We start from the raw sequence: 25,211 nt of genomic DNA on the forward strand, positions 1-25,211 counted from the left end.
GTATAGGGTGAATTGTTGATCTTCCATTCTCCACGCTTCGGATTATCATTTCATTTTTAGTCTCATTTCCAACTCTCCTAGGGTGGGTTTATTATGTTACCTACCAATTCCAATCTGGAACTGTTAGTCTATATTTTAATTGTCCAGCATGTATTTCTTATATTTTTCATAAGGTGACCAGTCTGTGCGCTTAATTATCTTCCCCCTATGTAATCTAACCAGAAATGTTAGAGAGTCCATGTCATATATTTCGTCTAGTTTGTCAAACCAGTCCTTGATATCTGGTATGCTTTGTAATTTCCAGTACCTTGCAAAAATAATTCTTGCCGCCGTGCTCATATATGTAAATAAAATGTCCTCATTTCTATTTAACTTTATGTCATTGTCCGTAATTCCCAGAAGGTAGTACTCTGGTTTTAAAGGGAAGGTCCTTTTTAGAATTTTCTGAGTCTCTGTGTGTATCGTTTTCCAAAATTTTTGAGTTTCCTCACACGACCACCAGGCATGAAAGAAGGATCCCACTTGCTTCGTACATTTCCAGCATTTATTTTGCACGTTCGGGTACATTATCCCTAATTTTTCCGGAGTAATGTACCACCTATGGAAAAATTTTAGCCAATTTTCTTTCAGGTCGGTAGCATAGGTGTAATTTAGTTTTTTTTTTTCCATATTAGCTCCCATTCCTCGAATTTAATTTGTCTGCCAAGGTTTCTAGCCCATTTCACCATACATGTCTTTATGGTTTCTGTATCTGTTGACCATTCAAGTAGCTTGTTGTACAGTAATGTGATACCTTTCTTCTCATTTCTGAGCAATTTGTCCCATATAGATTCAGTTTCATTAAATCCTATTTGGCAATCTTTTAAATATTGCTCTTTCAGTATACCAAATCCTGAAGAAGGGGATTTTCACCCCGAAACAGGGTACAGAAATACCCGGGAACCCTTGTAACATTGGAACCAGTATCAGACTTGTATAACTTTTGTGTTTGCACTGTTGCTCCTTTTCATTTTGTCTGGTACTACCAAATTGAGCTTTGTACAGGGAACTTTAATAATACTACAGTATATGCTATTTGGACATATTTTCTTCGTACATAGACCATCTTGTGTTTGTGTAGATACTTTACAAGTATTCTGGGAATTTGTATAGTAAATTGTTGCTCCTAATTTAAGATGCGCATTAGATTCTCATACCAGGGGCCCCTGGTGGCACAGTGTGTCAAAGCGCTGAGCTGCTGAACTTGCGGACCAAAAGGTCCCAGGTTCAAGTCCTGGGAGCGGAATAAGCACCTGCTGTTAGCCCCAGCTCCTGCCAACCTAGCAGTTCAAAAACATGCAAATGTGAGTAGATCAATAGGTACCGCTCCGGCGGGAAGGTAACGACACTCCATGCAGACATGCCAATGGCTACATGATCTTGGAGGTGTCTACGGACAATTCCGGCTCTTCGGCTTAGAAATGTAGATGAGCACCAACCCCCAGAGTATGAGTAGAGCAATAGGTACTGCTCTGGTGGGAAGGTAACGGCGCTCCATGCAGTCATGCCAGTGGCCACGTGACCTTGGAGGTGTCTACGAACAACGCCGGCTCTTCGGCTTAGAAATGGAGATGAGCACCAACCCCCAGAGTCGGACACGACTGGACTTAACGTCAGGGGAAAACCTTTACCTTTACTTTACTAGATTCTCATAATATGGTAATCTTAGTGCTGAGCCAAAGCCCCTTGATCTGGTCATGTAAGTGTGATTTATTGTTATAATTGTATTATTTTACTTTGTTTAATAATGTGTATTATGTTGTTATATAATGTTTGTGTTGCTTTTATGACTGTAAACCGCCCTGAGTCCCATTCGGGAGATAGGGCGGTATATAAATAAAGTTTTATTACTATTAAAGCCAAAGGGGAAGCTGCTTTAGGAGCTGCTCTTTGAGGAACCCCCATCTCTGATTTAATGGCCACGGCTCAATGCTATGCCATCCTGGGATGTGTAGTTTGGTGTGGCATGAGCATCCTTCAGCAGAGAAGGCTCAAGACCTTGGAAAACTACAGCCCCTGGGATTTCATAGCATTGAACCAAGGCAATGAAAGTGGATTCCTTGTACAGCATAGAGCTGGCATGGGCCAACTTCGGCCCTTCCTCCAGGTGTTTTGGACTCCAAGTCCCCACAACTCCTAACAACCAGTAGGCTGTTAGGAATTGTGGGAGTTGCAATCCTAAACACCTGGAGGGAGGGCCAGAGTTGGCCCATGCCTGCCATAGATGCACCCCAAGGTTTTCCTTTCCATTTCTGGGAGCTTTCATCTTCTAAATTACAAAGAGCACATTTTTTGCTGTTGCCCATTACATTGGGTTTCAGGGTTTGGAAAACGGAGGTGCGCATGAGATTCAAAGGCACATTTGTCAAGTCAATAGAGGTCTGTGCGCAGGGGACCCCTGCCTCAAGGGCAACAGCTCCACAGACTATGCCTGCTCAACATTTTGCATCTTTCCAGGATTTGAAAGCTCCGTACGTCACAAAAATCAGGACACTTCATCTTCTTATTGGGTGGGAATATAACTGGGCCGCATCTGAATTTACGGTGCCACCACTGAAAGTTTGCATCAAGAGGGAAACTTCTGACTCTGTTTTTTCCTGTCAAGGTCCGCCTTCTGCCATCCCACATTTGTTTCCCCGTAGAGCTTGGTCTGTCGGTCTTTTTCCCACTTTGTGCCATTTGGAGTCAAAAGACTCTGGGTTGTTTCTCTATGCTGCCAAAACGGAGCCCTGCTGGACGTTGCCATGTGATGAACTCTGTTTTGGCAGCCTAGAGAAACGGGTGTTGGATTTTTGGTTGTGTGTATATGAAATGTAAATTGAGTGTTTCTGCTGTTTTGCAAGTGTGTGTTTCAGCAATGAAACAGTTAACAGCAGGCCAGTTTGACTGACAGCCTGCTGTGACCCATAAGGCATGATTTCCGGCCTTGGAGGTCGGAACTTCCTTCGGACTAAGGAATGTGTTTCTTATCTCTTGAGCTGCCAAGCCGAAGAATGCCGGCTTTGAGCAATGGACTTTGCTGCTTTGTAAATATCTCTGTAAATATTAAATAGATGTTTGAACTTCAGATGTCTTTGAGTCTGACATTGGAGGAATTGGCGAGGGCAGAAGTTCACCAATTCATCAGGGTGCTGGTCCGGAGCATGATTGATCGATGGTTTTGAAGAAACCCACCAATGCGCACCCTGAACCCTGGCTCTGCATTTTTGACAATGGGGAGAAGACTGCACCGGATGGGGTTGTCAGGCCTGTAGCAAAGAGGGAGTGTGGGCGTCGTGGGCTGGGGAATGGCCTCACCTTCCATGATGGAGATGTGCACCGCCCTCCTCCGGGTCCTGGGGACACTGGTGAGCCGTGGGCCGTGGGTGATGGACGGGCAGCTGCGGCTGGGAACCAGTCCCGCCCTGAAAGGGAAAAAGAAGCACAGGCGCTGGCTTTGGAGACCCCTCCTCTGATGGGCCAAGGCTGGATGATGGCCCAAGCCCACCAGCGGGACCTTAATCTAGAGCAATGATGGGCAACCTTTTGCACTTGGTGTGTCAAAATTCACCAAAAAACCTAGCATGACTTGGGTGGTGTGTCACTTCAAGAAAAAAACCATAATTTCACAATATATATACTTTAAATAACAAAAATATATGATTGTAATGTATAACTGTATTTAATAAATCAAAACCTATTTACTACCATTATTTCCATGTACAACAATCTATGGTACCTCTTGCAATTTCCACGCTGATTTCTCTCTATTGTAGTTTCAATGTAGTCATGAATAATGAATAGTATAATAATAATAGAATAGTAATAATATAATAATACCGTGTTTCCCCGAAAATAAGACAGTGTCTTATATTAATTTTTGCTCCCAAAGATGTGCTAGGTCTTATTTTCAGGGGATGTCTTATTTTTCCATGAAGAAGAATTCACATTTATTGTTGAACAAAAAAATGAACATTGATTATATACTGTACAGTAGTTGTCATCACAAACCAGCATAACCAGACAAACTGTGAATCTTATCAATAATTTCTTGTTACTACCCTTATTTCCATGTACAACACTCTGTGATATGTACATTTACCGATCCTGCATGCTCTGGTGTTCTGTTAGGCGAGCATGCTTCCAAACAAAACATTTGCTAGGTCTTACTTTTGGGGGGGGGGGGGCTTATATTTAGCAATTCAGCAAAACCTCTACTAGGTATTATTTTCTGGGAATGTCTTATTTTAGGGGAAACGGTATACTACAATAAAAATAGAATAATAATAGAATGAATATATATATATATATATATATATATATATATATGTATGTATGTATGTATGTATGTAATGTGCATAATTCCCATGGAGTAAACAACAAAACCACTGGACCAAATCACACCAAATTTGGCCACAAAAGACATTAGTCATCCAATCAATCTGCAGGCGGCAGCGTGTCAGCAAAAATGGCTAGGCGTGTCAGTGCTGACACGCGTGTCATAGGTTGGCCATCACTGGTCTAGAGACACCAGCAGCCAATTCCTGAAGGCTGGAAGCCCAATCCAGAATGCCGTCCCCCCTTCTATGTCTCTGGAGCCTCACCTGTGTATCTCCGGAGGTTCCCTCTTGATCTTGGCACTCGATTCCATCACTTCCTTTGCAACCCGGCCGCTGAAAGCGAGTGAGCAACAGGAAAGGTGACCAGGGCGGAATAGGCCTTTGTAAACTGTTAATGTGGGATTTGTGTATTGATAGTATTTAAATGCAGTTTGTGCCATGCTTGTATTGCAACTGATTGCATCATCCAGATTGTACCATAGTGTGGAAAGAGTTAATTGCCAAGAAGCTATGATGACCTTGATGTGTGGCTGGAACTAGGGAGTATCCAGACACAAGTGTTTGTGCATACCGATTGCGTCAGTTCAGTTGAGTTCTGTCTGCCTAGAGTTCCAGTCAAGTTCTGAACAGAACAGTCCCGTGTTCATCTGTCATCTGCAAGTCTGATTGTATTGATTACTGCTGCATACAGTAAAACTTTGTAAATAGTTTTACCAATGTCTCTGAGTGTCTCTTTGTTCTGCGCGCCACTGTTTCCATCCAACTACTGCTGCGCTGCCAATACTCTGACATAAACAACATGTCATGCTTCCGCCATCCTCACTCCGTCTTATTGCTATCTTTACTCTCGTGACAGATCTCTTAGATAAAACAACTGTTTTATCGAATGCCTGTGCAATAATAGCTCAATTTTAATAGCTTGGTCTGGAAATAAATCAATGGATCGAGGAGGAAATCGAGCCTGAATTCTCCCTAGAAGAGGGACCGAACTGAGGATATGCCCTATATTGGACCTTTTAAGGGCTTGTGGATGACTGCTGGTATTCTATGCTTTTATAATTATATTTGGAGCCTCCGGTGGCCTAGGGGATAAAAGCCTTGTGACCTGAAGGTTGGGTTGCTGATCAGGTTCGAATCCCACCGGGGAGAGCGCGGATGAGCTCCCTCTGTCAGCTCCAGCTCCATGCGGGGACATGAGAGAAGCCTCCCACAAGGATGGTAAAAACATCCGGGCATTCCCTGGGCAACGTCCTTGCAGACGGCCAATTCTCTCACTCCAGAAGCAACTCCGGTTGCTCCTGACACGGAAAAATAATAATTATTATTATTATATTATCTTGAACTATGGTTTGTTTAACCTGTTTTTAGTATGATGCTTGTTGTTTTAACTGTTGATTTTTATGATGTACAGTAGAGTCTCACTTATCCAACGTTCTGGATTATCCAACGCCTTTTTGTAGTCAATGTTTTCAATATATTGTGATATTTTGGTGCTAAGTTCCTAAATACAGTAATTACTACATAACATTACTGTGTATTGAACTGCTTTTTTCTGTCAGTTTGTTGTAAAACATGTTTTGGTGCTTCCTTTGTAAAATCATAATGTAATTTTAGGTTTAATAGGCTTTTTGCTTAATCCTTATTATCCAAGCCAGTGACATATCCAGGAACGGCCTTCTTTACCTGTATCGGAACCGGCTCCCTTTGAAAAACAAGTTGCTGCTGGAAACGGTGCGGACTTGGCTGGATTTCTCCAGTCTGAAAGAAGACAAAAGGGCAGAGTAGTGGTAGGTGGGAAGATCTACTCAATGCTAATCAAGGTGAACAAAATCTGGCTACCAGTTATTTTTTTTAAAAGGCCCTAAAATCAAAACAGTAAATAAACAACAACACTCTGAAAACAAGGGCAATTCCAAACATGAAACCATCAGGGCCAACAAAGGATTCCCCCAGGCAGGAAGTAGTCAGGCTTTTCAATGCTAATCAAGGTGATCAATGGCAACATTCAGACAAGAGTTCTTTCTCCTAACCTGGACATTATTCCACAAATATATAAACCCCACAGTTTCCAACAGACCTCAATCTCTGAGGATGCCTGCTATAGATGTGGGTGAAATGTCAGGAGAGAATGCTTCTGGAACGTGGACATACAGCCCAGAAAACTCACAGCAACCCAGCATGAGAATTAATCCTTGTTATTAATCTAGAGATGATGCAGAATGGTGGAAATTCTTGCTTTTCCGTCAACTGTGAAATATGTACATACGGTATTTCCTGCCATATGTACAAATGTCACAGGTGATCGCTCGGCAGAAACACAGTTACACGTAAGCAACCTTTGCAACTTAATGACGAAAAGAAACATTGAACAGGGAAGGCTCATATACAAAGAAAACAACAACAAGCCACCCAGCGTGACACGATGCTTACTTGTAGAAGGCTTGGTTCTCGATGCCACATTTCCAGAGGTGCTTGCAGGCTTCGGGAGTCGGAGCAAAATAGGTCAGAACGATTTTCTTTTCCTGCCCAGAAAAACACAGAAGGGCAGTCTATGCGTTCGGTCCTCGCGCAGCATGCTTTCTACAACTAGACTGAAATGCAAGGGCACGAAGCGAAGGATTCCGGGTTCACTGAGATGTGGATGAATGTGTTCGCGAAAAGTCCGAGCAGCATTGTGTGCGAACTAAGCGCATGAGTAGCTGTCCAGCAAAAGGGGTTCCGGCACACCAGAAACGCCAGGGCCAGTTTAATCTGAGCAACATGAGCTTGCAGCGCTGCTCTGGGTCCTTCTTCCAGCAACGTTTCTAGCTACAGTAGAGTCTCACTTATCCAACATTCGCTTATCCAACGTTCTGGATTATCCAATGCAGTTTGCCTCCCGCCCCAATCCACAGCTGTTTCTCTAGACCAGGGGTCCCCAAACTAAGGCCCGGGGGCAGGATACGGCCCATCGAAGCCATCTATCCGGCCCCCACGGCACAAGGGCAGAAGGGGGTTGGGCTAAATGACCCAAGGGGTCTCTTCCAACCCTCTTTTTTATTATTATTATTATTATTATTATTATTATTATTATTGACATTGAGGCTGGGTGGCCATCTGTCAGGGGTGCTTTGCTTGTGCTTTTGGTGCAAAAAGGCAGAAGGGGGTTGGACTAAATGACCCAAGGGGTCTCTTCCAACCCTCTTTATTATTATTATTATTATTATTATTATTATTATTATTATTGACATTGAGGCTGGGTGGCCATCTGTCAGGGGTGCTTTGCTTGTGCTTTTGGTGCACAAAGGCAGAAGGGGGTTGGACTAAATGGCCCAAGGGGTCTCTTCCAACCCTCTTTATTATTATTATTATTATTATTATTATTGACATTGAGGTTGGGTGGCCATCTGTCAGGGGTGCTTTGCTTGTGCTTTTGGTGCACAAAGGCAGAAGGGGGTTGGACTAAATGACCCAAGGGGTCTCTTCCAACCCTCTTTATTATTATTATTATTATTATTATTATTATTATTATTATTATTATTATTATTGACATTGAGGCTGGGTGGCCATCTGTCAGGGGTGCTTTGCTTGTGCTTTTGGTGCACAGAGGCAGAAGGGGGTTGGACTAAATGGCCCAAGGGGTCTCTTCCAACCCTCTTTATTATTATTATTATTATTATTATTATTATTATTATTATTATTATTATTAACATTGAGGCTGGGTGGCCATCTGTCAGGGGTGCTTTGCTTGTGCTTTTGGTGCACAGAGGCAGAAGGGGGTTGGACTAAATGACCCAAAGGGTCTCTTCCAACCCTCTTTATTATTATTATTATTATTATTATTATTATTATTATTATTATTATTATTATTGACATTGAGGCTGGGTGGCCATCTGTCAGGGGTGCTTTGCTTGTGCTTTTGGTGCACAGAGGCAGAAGGGGGTTGGACTAAATGGCCCAAGGGATCTCTTCCAACCCTCTGTATTATTATTATTATTATTATTATTATTATTATTATTATTATTATTGACATTGAGGCTGGGTGGCCATCTGTCAGGGGTGCTTTGCTTGTGCTTTTGGTGCACAGAGGCAGAAGGGGGTTGGACTAAATGGCCCAAGGGGTCTCTTCCAACCCTCTTTATTATTATTATTATTATTATTATTATTATTATTATTAACATTGAGGCTGGGTGGCCATCTGTCAGGGGTGCTTTGCTTGTGCTTTTGGTGCACAGAGGCAGAAGGGGGTTGGACTAAATGACCCAAAGGGTCTCTTCCAACCCTCTTTATTATTATTATTATTATTATTATTATTATTATTATTATTATTATTATTGACATTGAGGCTGGGTGGCCATCTGTCAGGGGTGCTTTGCTTGTGCTTTTGGTGCACAGAGGCAGAAGGGGTTGGACTAAATGGCCCAAGGGGTCTCTTCTAACCCTCTGTATTATTATTATTAACATTGAGGCTGGGTGGCCATCTGTCAGGGGTGCTTTGCTTGTGCTTTTGGTGCACAGAGGCAGAAGGGGGTTGGACTAAATGACCCAAAGGGTCTCTTCCAACCCTCTTTATTATTATTATTATTATTATTATTATTATTATTATTGACATTGAGGCTGGGTGGCCATCTGTCAGGGGTGCTTTGCTTGTGCTTTTGGTGCACAGAGGCAGAAGGGGGTTGGACTAAATGGCCCAAGGGATCTCTTCCAACCCTCTGTATTATTATTATTATTATTATTATTATTATTATTATTATTATTGACATTGAGGCTGGGTGGCCATCTGTCAGGGGTGCTTTGCTTGTGCTTTTGGTGCACAGAGGCAGAAGGGGGTTGGACTAAATGACCCAAAGGGTCTCTTCCAACCCTCTTTATTATTATTATTATTATTATTATTATTATTATTGACATTGAGGCTGGGTGGCCATCTGTCAGGGGTGCTTTGCTTGTGCTTTTGGTGCACAGAGGCAGAAGGGGGTTGGACTAAATGGCCCAAGGGATCTCTTCCAACCCTCTGTATTATTATTATTAACATTGAGGCTGGGTGCCCATCTGTCAGGGGTGCTTTGCTTGTGCTTTCGGTGCACAAAGACAGAAGGGGATTGGACTCAATGGCCCAAAGGGTCTCTTTCAACTCTTTTTTATTGTTGTTGTTGTTATTATTATTGCTCGGTGGCCAACTATAGTCCGGCCCTCCAACGGTCCGAAGGATCGTGAACTGGCCCCCAGTTTAAAAAGTTTGGGGACCCCTGCTCTAGACGGTGAGGGTTGAACTTTTTATGGATTTAACTTTCAACAATATTGCTACTGTAAGTTCATTTTATGCAGTTCTATCTTTATTTGTAGTCAATTTGTTAGTAGCCAATGTTTTTGTAGTCAATGTTTTCAATACATTGCAATGTTTTGGTGCTAAATTCATAAATATGTGTGTGTGTGTGTGTATAATATATAATAATTATAACATATTGTATATACATATAATATTCATAATATTATATTGTAATACGATACAATACTAATAATACGATATAATAATATTAATTAGATATTATATTTTACATGTAATATTACTAATAATATTACAATATATTGATACATTATATTGATACAGTACAAAATAGTAATTTATTACCAGTATTATACTATGCTAATAATATAATATTGTATGTAAATTTAATTTGTAAGCTGCTCTGAGTCCCCTTTGGGGTGAGAAGGGCAGGATATAAATGTAGCAAATAATTAAATACAATACAGTAGAGTCTCACTTATCCAACATAAATGGGCCGGCAGAACCTGGTTGCCAGGTTCAAATCCAACCCGGGGAGAGCGTGGATGAGCTCCCTCTATGAGCTCCAGCTCCATACGGGGACAGGAGAAAAGCCTCCCACAAGAATGGTAAAAAAATCAAAACATCCAGGCAATGTCCCCTGGGCAACGTCCTTGCGGACGGCCAATTCTCTCACACCAGAAGTGACTTGCAGTTTCTCAAGTCTCTCCTGACATCATATATAGACATACATACACACACATATACAGTAGAGTCTCACTTATCCAACATAAATGGGCCGGCAGAACCTTGGATAAGCGAATATCTTGGATAATAAGGAGGGATTAAAGAAAAGCCTATTAAACATCAAATTAGGTGATGATTTTACAAATTAAGCACCAAACCATCATGTTATACAACAAATTCGACAGAAAAAGTAGTTCAATACGCAGTAATGTTACGTTGCAATTACTGTATTTACGAATTTAGCACCAAAATAGCACGATATATTGAAAACATTGACTACAAAAACGCCTTGGATAATCCAGAACCGTGGATAAGCGAGTCTTGGATAAGTGAGACTCTACTTGGATAAGTGAGACTCTACTCTAAAAGGGGAAAAGCACAGGAAGACAATGAACTCTCTCTCCCGTCAGGCTGCGACCCCTTCGTATCTAAAAAGGACGCGCCCAACTCGCTGGGCACCCTTCAGACTCTTGTTGTGTTTCTTGGATGTCTTTGAGGCAGAAGTGGCTCCAAGCCAGAGATCCTAAACCTCTCTGCTGTTTGGAGGAGGCAAATAGGATGGTTTGTGGCCGTTCGGCAAAGGCACTCACCTCTTTCTGACTTACGTATAAATAGAACGTCTTGCCTTCGAATTTCAGCTTTGCCACTTCATTCCTGCAAGGGACATTTTAAAGAAGAAAGAGAGGATTTATGTAAACAGAGCGATGGAGCCACATTCTCCTTCCTCCCTTCGTACCTATTGATCTACTCACATTCGTATGTTTTCGAATGGCTAGGTTGGCACAAGCTGGGGCTAACAGCGGGAGCTCACCCTGCTCCCTGGATTCGAACCCGTGACCTTTCGGTCTGCAAGTTCAGCAGCTCAGTGTGCCACGAAGGGCTCCTCTCACTGGTCCAAATTTGGCACAAATATGCGATACGCCCAAATTTGAATACTGGTGGGGTTGAGAGGGGGATTGATTTTGTCATTTGGGAGTTGTAGTTGCTGGGATTTATAGTTTGCCTATACCTCTCTGACACCCCCTCATGACACCCCAGTTTAAAGATCTTGAGGTGGGAACATCTGACTTGCGTGACAAGCAAAGAGTTGGATCTTCCGATAGCCAAGCAAAACAATAATGTGACCCACACGTTCTTCTGAAATGCCAATTATGCTTGAAATTTCTCTCTCAGGGATACGACGATCATCCTGAATCAATCTGTCAACCTTTCACTTGTGAAACTCAGTGTTAGGAAACCTTCTGCTGTTAAGAATTAAATGACTGCATGTTGCTTAAGTCGCACTGACCATCTGCACAGGGTTCCATACTTCGCATGTTAACAACACAACCATTCAATGCTAAGGCTTCCCCGTCTGCACAGGGTTCCTTACTTCGCACTTTAACAACACAACCATTCAATGCTAAGGCTTCTCCGTCTGCGCAGGGTTCCATACTTCACAGTTTGACAACACAACCGTTCAATGCTAAGGCTTCCTTGTCTGCGCAGGGTTCCATACTTCGCACTTTGACAACACAACTGTTCAATGCTAAGGCTTCTCTGTCTGCGCAGGGTTCCATACTTCGCACTTTGACAACACAACTGTTCAATGCTAAGGCTTCTCTGTCTGCACAGGGTTCCATACTTCGCACTTTGACAACACAACTGTTCAATGCTAAGGCTTCTCTGTCTGCGCAGGGTTCCATACTTCGCACTTTGACAACACAACTGTTCAATGCTAAGGCTTCTCTGTCTGCGCTAGGTTCCATACTTTGCACTTTGACAACACAACTGTTCAATGCTAAGGCTTCTCTGTCTGCGCTGGGTTCCATACTTCGCACTTTGACAACACAACTGTTCAATGCTAAGGCTTCTCTGTCTGCGCTGGGTTCCATACTTTGCACTTTGGCAACACAACCGTTCAATGCTAAGGCTTCTCTGTCTGCGCAGGGTTCCATACTTCGCACTTTGACAACACAACTGTTCAATGCTAAGGCTTCTCTGTCTGCGCAGGGTTCCATACTTCGCACTTTGACAACACAACTGTTCAATGCTAAGGCTTCTCTGTCTGCGCAGGGTTCCATACTTCGCACTTTGACAACACAACTGTTCAATGCTAAGGCTTCTCTGTCTGCGCAGGGTTCCATACTTCGCACTTTGACAACACAACTGTTCAATGCTAAGGCTTCTCTGTCTGCGCAGGGTTCCATACTTCGCACTTTGACAACACAACTGTTCAATGCTAAGGCTTCTCTGTCTGCGCAGGGTTCCATACTTCGCACTTTGACAACACAACTGTTCAATGCTAAGGCTTCTCTGTCTGCGCAGGGTTCCATACTTCGCACTTTGACAACACAACTGTTCAATGCTAAGGCTTCTCTGTCTGCACAGGGTTCCATACTTCGCACTTTGACAACACAACTGTTCAATGCTAAGGCTTCTCTGTCTGCGCAGGGTTCCATACTTCGCACTTTGACAACACAACTGTTCAATGCTAAGGCTTCTCTGTCTGCGCTAGGTTCCATACTTTGCACTTTGACAACACAACTGTTCAATGCTAAGGCTTCTCTGTCTGCGCTGGGTTCCATACTTCGCACTTTGACAACACAACTGTTCAATGCTAAGGCTTCTCTGTCTGCGCTGGGTTCCATACTTTGCACTTTGGCAACACAACCGTTCAATGCTAAGGCTTCTCTGTCTGCGCTGAGTTCCATACTTCGCACTTTGACAACACAACTGTTCAATGCTAAGGCTTCTCTGTCTGCGCAGGGTTCCATACTTCGCACTTTGACAACACAACTGTTCAATGCTAAGGCTTCTCTGTCTGCGCAGGGTTCCATACTTCGCACTTTGACAACACAACTGTTCAATGCTAAGGCTTCTCTGTCTGCGCAGGGTTCCATACTTCGCACTTTGACAACACAACTGTTCAATGCTAAGGCTTCTCTGTCTGCGCAGGGTTCCATACTTCGCACTTTGACAACACAACTGTTCAATGCTAAGGCTTCTCTGTCTGCGCAGGGTTCCATACTTCGCACTTTGACAACACAACTGTTCAATGCTAAGGCTTCTCTGTCTGCGCAGGGTTCCATACTTCGCACTTAGATAACACAACTGTTCAATGCTAAGGCTTCTCTGTCTGCGCAGGGTTCCATACTTCGCACTTTGACAACACAACTGTTCAATGCTAAGGCTTCTCTGTCTGCGCAGGGTTCCATACTTCGCACTTAGATAACACAACTGTTCAATGCTAAGGCTTCTCTGTCTGCGCTGGGTTCCATACTTCGCACTTAGATAACACAACTGTTCAATGCTAAGGCTTCTCTGTCTGCGCTAGGTTCCATACTTTGCACTTTGGCAACACAACCGTTCAATGCTAAGGCTTCTCTGTCTGCGCTAGGTTCCATACTTTGCACTTTGGCAACACAACCGTTCAATGCTAAGGCTTCTCTGTCTGCGCTAGGTTCCATACTTTGCACTTTGACAACACAACTGTTCAATGCTAAGGCTTCTCTGTCTGCGCTGGGTTCCATACTTCGCACTTTGACAACACAACTGTTCAATGCTAAGGCTTCTCTGTCTGCGCAGGGTTCCATACTTCGCACTTTGACAACGCAACCGTTCAATGCTAAGGCTTCCCTGTCTGCGCAGGGTTCCATACTTCTCACTTTAACAACACAACTGTTCAATGCTAAGGCTTCCTGCCAAATGGAACTAACTGTAGAGGAGAGTCTCCTGAACAAGCCAGGACCTGCCGCAGACCAGGCCTGCCATCTGTTGAGGAGTTATGAAGGTGGAAGCATTACTTTTCATTCAACCCTCGTCTGAGGATGTCTTCACACGCACACGTTTGCATAAATGGCAGTCTTTCCTAAGCCTAGGACGGTGAGTCCCTCAGGTTTTGCATATCTTATCTAGGTCACATGTGGCCGTGGCCCAGCCAAAGGGCTGCTCTCCAAACCTTCTGCCAGATGTGGTTTTGGCGGCCCGGTTGTGGTTTTGCTGTTCTTTTAAGAGCCTTTTCATCTGCGGTTGGGTTTATTCCACAAGCCAGCTCAGTTATTTTTAGAGCCGGTGTACAGATGTAAATAGACACCGCCACATCTCCTCTGAGCAAACAGCGCATCGGAGAGACGCCTGGGATGCTCACAGAATAGTAAGAACATGCAAAGGGAGGCCTGTCTACAAACCGACCCATCCTAGATGTCAATGAAGGAGCTGCCCTCACTTCTCGGGGCTTAAATGCACTCTCTTCCTCCAACAGACAAGAGGTCTTTCTCCCACCCAGGACCTTCCACTGGGCTTCGTTCTCATGCAGATAAAACAGCTTCGCTTTCACAGAGCCTCTTCTCAACCGAACTTACACAGGAGCTTCACACAGTAGCTTTACATACAGCAGCCTTCACACTGGAGTTTCACACTTGACCTTCACACACAGCAGCCTTCACACTGGAGCTTCACACTTGAGCTACACACACAGCAGCCTTCACACTGGAGCTTCACACTTGAGCTTCACACACAGCAGCCTTTACACTGGAGCTTCACACTTGAGCTTCACACACAGCAGCCTTTACACTGGAACTGCACACATGAGCTTCGCACACAGCAGCCTTTACACTGCAGCTTCACACACGAGGCCTGCAACCTGGGACTTCTCTCACCGAAGCTTCTTCCACAGAGAGGCCTTCTCACAGTGAGGCATACCTCACTGAGGCTTCTCTCACACTGAGGCCTACTAACACTCCTCAGGACGACACTAGCTTTGGCTCACTAACTCTAACAGGCCTTAGCATCCTACTCACTTTTCATTCTGAGTCTCTATTTAGAGATGTTTTCGTGTTTAGGTATGTTTACTTTTGTTTGAATGTAAGTTACAGAGTTAGAGAGAAAGCTTAGACCAGGCCTGGGCAAACTCTGGCCCTCCGGGTGTTTTGGACTCCAACTCCCACAATTCCTAACAGCCTACCGGCTGTTAGGAATTGTGGGAGTTGGAGTCCAAAACACCCAGAGGGCCAGAGTTTGCCCAGGCCTGGCTTGTGTTTTCATAAATCTTTTGGAAACCACAACGGGACTCACCATTTGATGAAGTGCACTCGCTTGTTTCCTTGCAGGACGACAAACCCGAAGGGGGTGAAGGCCAGGAAGGCGGCGTTCCCGGACACATCCTGAAACATACAGAGAGAAAGCCTTGCCATGGAGATCAATCACAACGCAGGCTTTGCACATCACCCAACCTCCGTCCACCAAGGAGGCCCTTCCATCTCACTCCAGCTGCGGAATACCTTGCAGGGATGTGGGTCGACGCCATAGGTTTCCAAGGTCTGGGCTTTCCTCAGGAAATTGAGTTCTGACATGGCTGGCGACTGACCGCTGCAAGCAAGAGAAAAAGGCGGTGAGAAGGCTGAGCCTCAAGGAACATATCCCCAGTTCAGTTTGCAGAAGATCCTGCCAGAAATATTAAAAATTAACTAGGTATTTTTAATTACAAACCTGTGAGTCAAGCACTGAAAGGGTGAAATAAGCTAAAGTCGCCCTGAGGAGAGTGAGTAGGCTGATAAAGCCTGTTACAGTTAGTGGGCCAAAGCTAGTGTCGTCCTGAGGAGTGTTAGTAGGCCTCAGTGTGAGAGAAGCCTCAGTGAGGTAGGCCTCAGTGTGAGAAGGCCTCCCTATGGGAGAAGCTTTGGTGAGAGAAGTCCCAGGTTGCAGGCCTCGTGTGTGAAGCTGCTGTGTGTGAAGCTCCAGTGTGAAGCTGCAGTGTGAAGGCTGCTGTGTGTGAAGCTCTAGTGTGAAGCTCCAGTGTGAAGGCTGCTGTGTGTGAAGCTCCAGTGTGAAGGCTGCTGTGTGTGAAGCTCCAGTGTGAAGGCTGCTGTGTGTGAAGCTCCAGTGTGAAGCTCCAGTGTGAAGGCTGCTGTGTGTGAAGTTCAAGTGTGAAGCTCTAGTGTAAAGGCTGCTGTGTGTGAAGCTCATGTGTGAGGCTCCAGTGTAAAGGCTGCTATGTGTGAAGCTCATGTGTGAAGCTACAGTGTAAAGGCTGCTGTGTGTGAAGCTCCAGTGTAAAGGCTGCTGTGTGTGACGCTCATGTGTGAAGCTTCAGTGTAAAGGCTGCTGTGTGTGAAGCTCATGCGTGAAGCTCCAGTGTGAAGGCTGCTGTGTGTGAAGCTCATGTGTGAAGCTCCAGTGTAAAGCTTCAGTGTAAAGATACTTCACTTCGGCAGAAAAAATGGAAATCAAAGATACAGAATGGGGGACGCCTGGCTTGACAGCAGTGTGTGCGAAAAAGACCTTGGAGTCCTCGTGGACAACAAGTTAAACATGAGCCAACAATGTGATGCGGCTGCTAAAAAAGCCAATGGGATTCTGGACTCATCAATAGGGGAATAGCGTCTAGATCCAGGGAAGTCCTGCTCCCCCTTATTCTATTCTGCCTTGGTCAGACCACACCTGGAATACTGTGTGCAATTTTGGGCACCACAGTTGAAGGGAGATGTTGACAAGCTGGAAAGCGTCCAGAGGAGGGCGACTAAAATGATGAAGGGTCTGGAGAACAAGCCCTATGAGGAGCGGCTTAAAAGCTGGGCATGTTTAGCCTGCAGAAGAGAAGGCTGAGAGGAGACATGATAGCCATGTACAAATATGTGAAGGGAAGTCATAGGGAGGAGGGAGCAAGCTTGTTTTCTGCTGCCCTGCAGACTAGGACACGGAACAATGGCTTCAAACTACAGGAAAGGAGATTCCACCTGAACATCAGGAAGAACTTCCTCACTGTGAGAAGGGCTGTTCGACAGTGGAACTCTCTCCCCCGGGCTGTGGTGGAGGCTCCTTCTTTGGAGGCTTTTAAGCAGAGGCTGGATGGCCATCTGTCGGGGGGGCTTTGAATGCGATTTCCTGCTTCTTAGCAGGGGGTTGGACTGGATGGCCCATGTGGTCTCTTCCAACTCTACTATTCTATGATTCTATGATTCTATGATTCTAAAGGCTGCTGTGTGTGAAGCTCAGGTGTGAAGTTCCAGTGTGAAGGCTGCTGTGTTTAAAGGTACTGTGTGAAGCTTCTGTGTAAGTTCGGTTGAATGAGCTTGGCAATTCCTTCCCCACAAAACTCTCCCGCTTGCGTCCTCAACCAACCGGTTACCCCTTTCCACAGCTGCGCATCGTCACCAAAACGGCTGGTTGAGGACGCAAGCAGCAGAGTTTTGTGGGGAAGGAGTTGCCAAGCTCATTCATCGCTATGATAAGTGCCTAGATTTGAATGGCGACTATGTTGAGAAGTGGTATTTGGGTGTGGCTTTCAACTGCATATGGTAAATGTTTTCTCCTATATTTTGTTCATTTTTAATTCCAAAACGTAATCTACTTTCTGGATAGCCCTCGTATAGGTCAGTTAGTGAACAACAATGGCAGATTTCTTTACTCATTGTGTATGTGAGGGCAAGCAGCGATAGCCGGAGAGTTCCAGGAAAGAGATGTTGCACATTGTGCTCGGCACCAAGGCCGCCCTCACCTGAGCTCAATCTTGTGGATCTCTGCAATCTTCTTTTCCAGCTTTTCTGAATGTTTAGGGAAAAACTGGAACTTGGAGCTATAGCCCTCAGGATGCTTCCCGGGGTCGTAGTCGCCGATCTCCGCTGAAAGAAGAACAAGAAGAAGAGATGCCTTGAGAAATGAGTGCATCCAAAAGCACATGGACAATTTCAACAGAAAAAGAAGAAACCATGAAAATTTGGCTACCACTATTGAAAAATAACATAATCAAGACCGTGACTAATGAATGAACCCCACCCAGACAAAGGAGGTCTCCAGGCACCGGGCCGGGCTGTGGCGCAAGCTGGTTAGCAGCCAGCTGCAATAAATCACTCTGAACAAGAGGTCATGAGTTCGAGGCCAGCTTGTGTCGGGGTGAGCACCTGACAATTAAAATAAAATATAGCCCCTGCTCATTGTTGACCTAAGCAACCCGAAAGATAGTTGCATCTATCAAGTAGGAAATTTAGGTACCACTTATATATGGGGAGGCTAATTTACGACACCATAAAAATCATCCAGCCGCCATTGGAATCCCACTCAGCACATGCAAATTACGCTTGCTAATTGCACCCTTCGCACTTGTTGAACAAACAAGGCTTCTTTCCTCCCACCCTGGACTTTATTCCACAGATATATTAGATACCGTATATACTCGAGTATAAGCCGACCCGAATATAAGCCGAGGCACCTAATTTTACCACAAAAAAAATGGGAAAACATTGATTCCAGTATAAGCCGAGGGCGGTAAATTTCAGAAATAAAAATAGATACCAATAAAATTACATTAATTGAGGCATCGGTAGGTTAAATGTTTTTGAATATTTACATAAAGCTCTAATTTAAGATAAGACTGTCCAACTCTGATCACATCATTATTCTCATCTTCTTCAATGTCAATGTGCTTGTGTATCCTTTTAATAATAATAGAGTAAAATAATACATGTAATAATAATAAATAAATAATACAGGAAAATAATACATGTAATAATAAATGGAGTAAAATAATAAATATAATAATAAAAATAAGATCAGAGTGAAATAATAAATGTATTAATAATAATTTAAGATAAAGACTGTCCAACTCTGATCACATCATTATTCTCATCTTCTTCAATGTAAATGTGCTTATGTATCCTTTTAATAATAATAGAGTAAAATAATACATGTAATAATAATAATAATAATAAATACAGGAAATAATACAAGTAATAATAAATAGAATAAAATAATAAATGCAATAATAATAATAAGATCAGAGTGAAATAATAAATGTATTATTAATAATAATAAAAATAGAGTAAAACAAATGTACTGTAGAGTCTCACTTATCCAACATAAATGGGCCGGCAGAACGTTGGATAAGCAAATATGTTGGATAATAAGGAGGGATTAAGGAAAAGCCTATTAAACATCAAATTAGTTTATGATTTTACAAATGAAGCACCAAAACATCATGTTAGACAACAAATTTGGCCGAAAAGGTACTTCAATATGCAGTAATGCTATGTAGTAATTACTGTATTTATGAATTTAGCACCAAAATATCATGATGTATTGAAAACATAGACTACAAAAAGGCGTTGGATAATCCAGAACGTTGGATAAGCGAATGTTGGATAAGTGAGACTCTACTGTAATAGTAGCAACAATAATAGAGAAAAGTAATAAATGTAATAATACCAATAATAATAGAGAAAAATAATAAATGTACCATACATTCTCGAGTATAAGCTGACCCAAATATAAGCCAACCAGGACCCTCACCCGAGTATAAGCTGAGGGGGGCTTTTTCAGTCTTAAAAAAAGGGCTGAATAACTAGGCTTATACTCGAGTATAGACAATACTCCACTTGCTTGACTACCATCAGATCCTCTGAAGATGCCAGCCACAGATGCAGGCGAAACGTCAGGGGGGAAAAAATGCTGCCAGAACATGACCATACATGTATTGATCGATTTTCGACGAATTTTAAAATTCTGTTTTAATGTTTTTATATTTGTTAAATTGTACAGAACTGGTTTTAATGTATGCCGTTAAAATGTACAGAATTGTACAGAACTGGTTTTAATGTATGCCGCTTTGAGTCTCCTGTTGAGATACATCAACAACAACAACAGCAATAATAATAACACAGCACGGAAACCACATAGCACCCCATGGTTTCGGCCGTGAAAGCCTTTGACAATACAGTGGGCAGTTGATGTGGGTCGAAGTGCTGGAAGGGAGGGATCTGTGATCTTTTTGGTTTTGCGCAAAGTGAGCTTACCTTGAAGGATGTGGGCGGCGAGGAGAGCGGCGTCGGAGGTCTTGCAGAGGAGGCGCCCGTGATAGAGGTCCCTTTTGATCTGCAAGAAGACCAGATACCTGGCAAGGAAACCACAGCAAACGGGGGTTAGAGCCTTTCGAGTCCGTCCCGGCCGCAAGAGAAGAGCCAGAGAAGTTAAAGGGATGTCAAACTGCATGAATTACCTAAGTACGGATGCTCCCTTGCTAAGAAAACCGATCCTGGATTTGCCATGAGCCAGAGTCACTTGAAGGCATACAACAACAACAAAACCAGATACCATATATACTCGAGTATAAGCTGACCTGAATATAAGCCAAGGCACCTAATTTTACCACAAAAAAACCAGGGAAAAACCTATTGACTCAAGTATAAGCCGAGGGATATCTCCAGTCAAAAGGCCCTTCGGAGTTTAGGAAAGACTGGGAGCCCTTCAAAAGGTTTTTTAGAAGGAAAGATATGAATTTTAACAAGAACCAAGAGATTCTATTCAACTACAGTAGAGTCTCACTTATCCAACACTCACTTATCCAACGTTCTGGATTATCCAACGCATTTTTGTAGTCAATGTTTTCAATATATCATGATATTTTGGTGCTAAATTCGTAAATACAGTAATTACTACATAGCATTAATGTGTAATGAACTACTTTTCCTCTCAAATTTGTTGTATAACATGATGTTTTGGTGCTTAATTTGTAAAATCATAACCTATTTTGATTTTTAATAGACTTTTTCTTAATCTCTCCTTATTATCCAACATATTCACTTATTCAACATTCTGCTGGCCCGTTTATGTTGGATAAGTGAGACTCTACTGTATTTTGTAACAACACCCAGAATAGTTTATACAAAGAAATGGAAATCAACAGAAATACCACCTAAAGAAGAATGGATATTAAAGATTATGGACATAAAGAACATAGATATTCTGACATACTACCTGAAAACCCATCATGGTAAACCAGTTAAAAAAACGGACTGGACATTACTGACAACCTACATAGAACAAGAGGAACATTTTATAAACATATAAGGGATTAAGGAAAAGCCTATTAAACATCAAATTAGGTTATGATTTTACAAATTAAGCACTAAAAAACATCATGTTATACAACCAATCTGGCAGAAAAAGTACAGTAGAGTCTCACTTATCCAACGTTCTGGATTATCCAACGCATTTTTGTAGTCAATGTTTTCAATATATCATGATATTTTGGTGCTAAATTCATAAATACAGTAATTACTACATAGCATTACTGCGTATTGAACTACTTTTCCTGTCAAATTTGTTGTTAAACATGATGTTTTGGTGCTTAATTTGTAAAATCATAACCTAATTCGCTGTGTAATAGGCTTTTCCTTAATCCCTCCTTATTATCCAACATATTCGCTTATCCAACGTTCTGCCGGCCCGTTTATGTTGGATAAGTGAGACTCTACTGTAGTTCAATACGCAGTAATGCTATGTAGTAATTACTGTATTTACGAATTCTGCACCAAAATATCATGATATATTGAAAACATTGACTACAAAAATGTGTTGGATAATCCAGAACGTTGGATAAGTGAGACTCTACTGTATAATGAAATCATCTCTTGAAATGTATTCTGGCAATTGGAAGGAAGCTCAAATCGAATAAGAAACTACAGAGTGTTAATTGGGGGGGAAACTAATATTCGCCACTCTGATCAATGTGCAGCAAGAAGCCACAGATTACGTTCTCGGCAAAGCTGAGGCAAGGAGCACAACAGGGTTTCAGTGGTGAGCGGCTCGGAGGGCTCGGCCACCATCCATTTCCTGCCTTTCCAACCCACAAGAAATAGGGTTGACCTACATTAATTTACAGACACGGGCGCTAAAATTAGATCCGCTCCTGCTTTACATTTCTGGACAAAACCTGCTTGGTTGCAGGGATGGCAATGCCCTTCTCCTCCTCCTCCTCTTCCAAATCCAAACCTCTCCCATTTTGATATATTCTGCACTTTGGCCCAGATCCTTGTTTTAGTCTCCTGTTTTTAATACTTTATGCTGTATGTTGATTACTATGATGGTTTTATTGATATTAATTTTGTTTTACTGTTGGAATAATTGTTTTATCGTTTTATTGTTGTATGTTTCGGGCTTGGTCCCCATGTAAGCCGCTCCGAGTCCCCACTGGGGAGATGGGGCGGGGTATAAAAATAAAGTTATTATTATTATTATTATTATTATTGACACAACGACGTTGTATGACACAGCAAACAAGATAGATATGCTGGATTTCGTTTCACAAAACCACAAGTCGAACACTTCCCAAGTGTCTAGGACTGTGTGATGTATTTTCGGATGATGCGCGCAGACCCCAGCAGGGTGGCCTTTTGCAGTTGGCAGATCATAATTTTGTCAATGTCTATTTCCAAATGCCGGCTGAGATCTTTTGGCACGGCACCCAATGTGCCCATCACCACCGGGACCACCTGCACTGGTTTCTGCCAGAGTCTTTGAAGTCCAATCTTGAGGTCCTGAGAGCTGCTGAGGTTTTCCTGGTTTTTTTCGTCAATGCGACTGTCACCTGGGATGGCGACATCCATGATCCAAACCTTTTTCTTTTCCACAACTGTGATGTCCGGTGTGTTGTGCTCTAGAACTTTGTCAGTCTGGATTCGGAAGTCCCACAGTATCTTTGCGTGCTCATTTTCCAAGACTTTTGCAGGTTTGTGATCCCACCAGTTCTTTGCTGCTGGGAGGTGGTACTTGAGGCATAAGTTCCAATCAATCATTTGGGCCACATAGTTGTGCCTCTGTTTGTAGTCTGTCTGTGCAATTTTCTTACAGCAGCTGAGGATATGATCCATGGTTTCGGCAGTTTCCTTGCAGAGTCTGCATTTTGGGTAATCCGCTGATTTTTCGATCTTGGCCTGAATGGCCTTTGTCCTGATGTCTTGCTCCTGGGCTGCAAGGATCAGGCCTTCTGTCTCCTTCTTCAGGGTCCCATTCGTGAGCCAGAGCCAGGTCTTCTCCTTATCAGCTTTTCCTTCAATTTTGTCAAGGAACTTTCCATGCAATGTTTTGTTGTGCCAGCTGTCATCTCTAGTTTGTAGTGCGGTTTTCTTGTACTGGTTTTTTGTCTGCTGTGCTTTGAGGAGTTTCTGATTTTTGACTTCAATCAAAGCAGGTTCTTCACTTTGCTTTACATATTATTATTATTATTATTATTATTATTATTATTATTATTATTATTATGCTTTTCACCTGCTCCAGGAAGATAATAACGTGGCAAGGAAGGCAGGTGATCCAGACCATCCACGAGCCCCTTGCTCAGCATTGGGGGCTGTTGCCCTCCGCCTGATTATTATCATCTTTGCAAACGAATGAACCAACCGTCCAGGGCGGGCACTGACCCAGAGCCTTCCCAATTAGCATATCTCATGCCGCTGAATATCTGTCCGAGGCAGAAGCTATTTCGCTGCCCGTTTTGCATTTAAATCAAGTTCTTCTGGGTGCACAGCATTACTGATTAGCATAAAATCTGCAATGCAAATGAACGTATTCCTGGGGCAGTGGGCTTCCTTGAGAAGCACTGACTCTGGGGGACCAGGCCGCATGCAAAGAGATCTGCACCCCAAAAAAGAGTGGAAACATGTATCGGATCATCCCTTGGGATCACCTGGCCCAGATCCTTTGCAGCAGATAACACTACGTAGCACGATATTTGTTCCTGGGATATCAATTATCATTATAGTAGAGTCTCACTTATCCAACATAAACGGGCCGGCAGAACCTTGGATAAGCAAAAATGTTGGATAATAAGGAGAGATTAAAGAAAAGGCTTGGGCAAATAAATCAGACTGAATATCCTCTAGAAGTGACACTGTAAAGCAGTGGGCGCTGGAGCGATCCAGGGGGGCAGTGATGGCACCTATTAGGACATGGGGGCGGGGCCAGAGGAGGGGCGGGGCCTCTTCCCAAGAGCCGGAGAAAGGGCTGATCCCCTGAGGCGCCTGTTAGGACACAGGAGGCGGAGCTAGAGGAGTGGGCGTGGCTTCTTCCCAACAGCCCAAGACAGGGCTGAGGATCTATACCTCTCCTGTTGGGACATAGAGGGCGGAGCTAGGGAAGGGGGCGGGGCCTCCTTCCAAGAACCTGAGACAGGGCTGAGCCTCTACACCTCTCCTGAGAGGCCTTTTAGGACTAAAGGGCGGGGCTAGGGCTGCGGGCGGGGCCTCCTTCCAAGCGCATGAGACAGGGCTGAGCCTCTACACCTCTCCTGAGAGGCCTTTTAGGACTAAAGGGCGGGGCTAGGGCTGCGGGCGGGGCCTCCTTCCAAGAGCATGAGACAGGGCTGAGCCTCTACACCTCTCCTGAGAGGCCTTTTAGGACTAAAGGGCGGGGCTAGGGAAGGGGGCGGGGCCTCCTTCCAAGAGACCGAGACAGGGCTGAGCCTCTATACCTTTCCTGAGAGGCCTTTTTGGACTTAAGGGTGGGGCTAGGGGTGGGGGCGGGGCCTCCTTCCAAGAGACCGAGACAGGGCTGAGCCTCTGTATCTCTCCTGAGATGCCTTTTAGGACTAAAGGGCGGGGCTAGGTGTGGGGGTGGGACCTCTTCCCAAGAGCGTGAGATAGGGATGAGCCTCTATACCTCCCCTGAGGCGCTTGTTAGACACGGGGGCGGGGTAGAGAGGTTCAGCCCAATCAGGCACTTGGGAAGAGGCCCCGCCCCCTCCTCTAGCCCCGCCCCCTGTATCCTGGCAGGCACTGCAGGACAGGGATAGAAGCTCAGCCCTGACTCAGAGCTCGTAACTCCGCCCATCCCAGTCCTGGCCGCCCATTTGTGGCCCCGCCCACCTCCCCTCGCAGCCCTGCATCTTGGACTAGGGGAGAGGCTCAGCCCCGCCCTCTTGATCAGTAGCCACACCCACCCCTCTAAGCCACGCCCCCTTTCCAGGAGGCACTGAGTCATATTTTTTCTGGAAAGGAGGCGGCAGGCCAAATAAGTTTGGGAACCACTGCTCTAATCCTTGCCATTTTGCCCAAACTCAGTCCCAAAGACCAAAGTCCACTTCTGATCCAGGACAATGGGTGCATGTTGGTGTT

The 25,211-nt window shown here is 43.9% G+C and overlaps 1 protein-coding gene and 1 long non-coding RNA gene across 6 annotated transcripts in view; one reads left to right on the top strand and one right to left on the bottom strand.

Moving 5' to 3' along the window:
* frmd5 (FERM domain containing 5) overlaps window positions 1-25,211 on the bottom strand; it is a 143,742-nt gene that overhangs the window by 2,289 nt on the left and 116,242 nt on the right. For 4 of the 5 annotated variants that reach the window (XM_062963159.1, XM_062963161.1, XM_062963158.1 and 1 more), the window contains 9 exons: window positions 20,118-20,215; window positions 17,828-17,951; window positions 15,612-15,699; window positions 15,406-15,494; window positions 10,941-11,004; window positions 6,789-6,880; window positions 6,042-6,116; window positions 4,623-4,691; window positions 3,337-3,443 (listed from right to left, as the gene is read on the bottom strand). In XM_062963159.1, the coding sequence (XP_062819229.1) occupies window positions 3,337-3,443; window positions 4,623-4,691; window positions 6,042-6,116; window positions 6,789-6,880; window positions 10,941-11,004; window positions 15,406-15,494; window positions 15,612-15,699; window positions 17,828-17,951; window positions 20,118-20,215 (806 nt within the window). The remainder of the gene's footprint in view (window positions 1-3,336; window positions 3,444-4,622; window positions 4,692-6,041; window positions 6,117-6,788; window positions 6,881-10,940; window positions 11,005-15,405; window positions 15,495-15,611; window positions 15,700-17,827; window positions 17,952-20,117; window positions 20,216-25,211) is intronic. The other variant, XM_062963160.1, reaches the window with a different exon arrangement.
* LOC134293943 (uncharacterized) lies at window positions 16,371-20,766 on the top strand. Its single transcript, XR_010000903.1, has 2 exons — window positions 16,371-16,493; window positions 17,326-20,766. It is a non-coding gene; the product is annotated as an uncharacterized LOC134293943 (long non-coding RNA).

This window comes from Anolis carolinensis, unplaced genomic scaffold (assembly GCF_035594765.1).
Source record: "Anolis carolinensis isolate JA03-04 unplaced genomic scaffold, rAnoCar3.1.pri scaffold_11, whole genome shotgun sequence".
In the NCBI taxonomy this organism is placed as follows: Eukaryota; Metazoa; Chordata; class Lepidosauria; order Squamata; family Dactyloidae; genus Anolis; species Anolis carolinensis.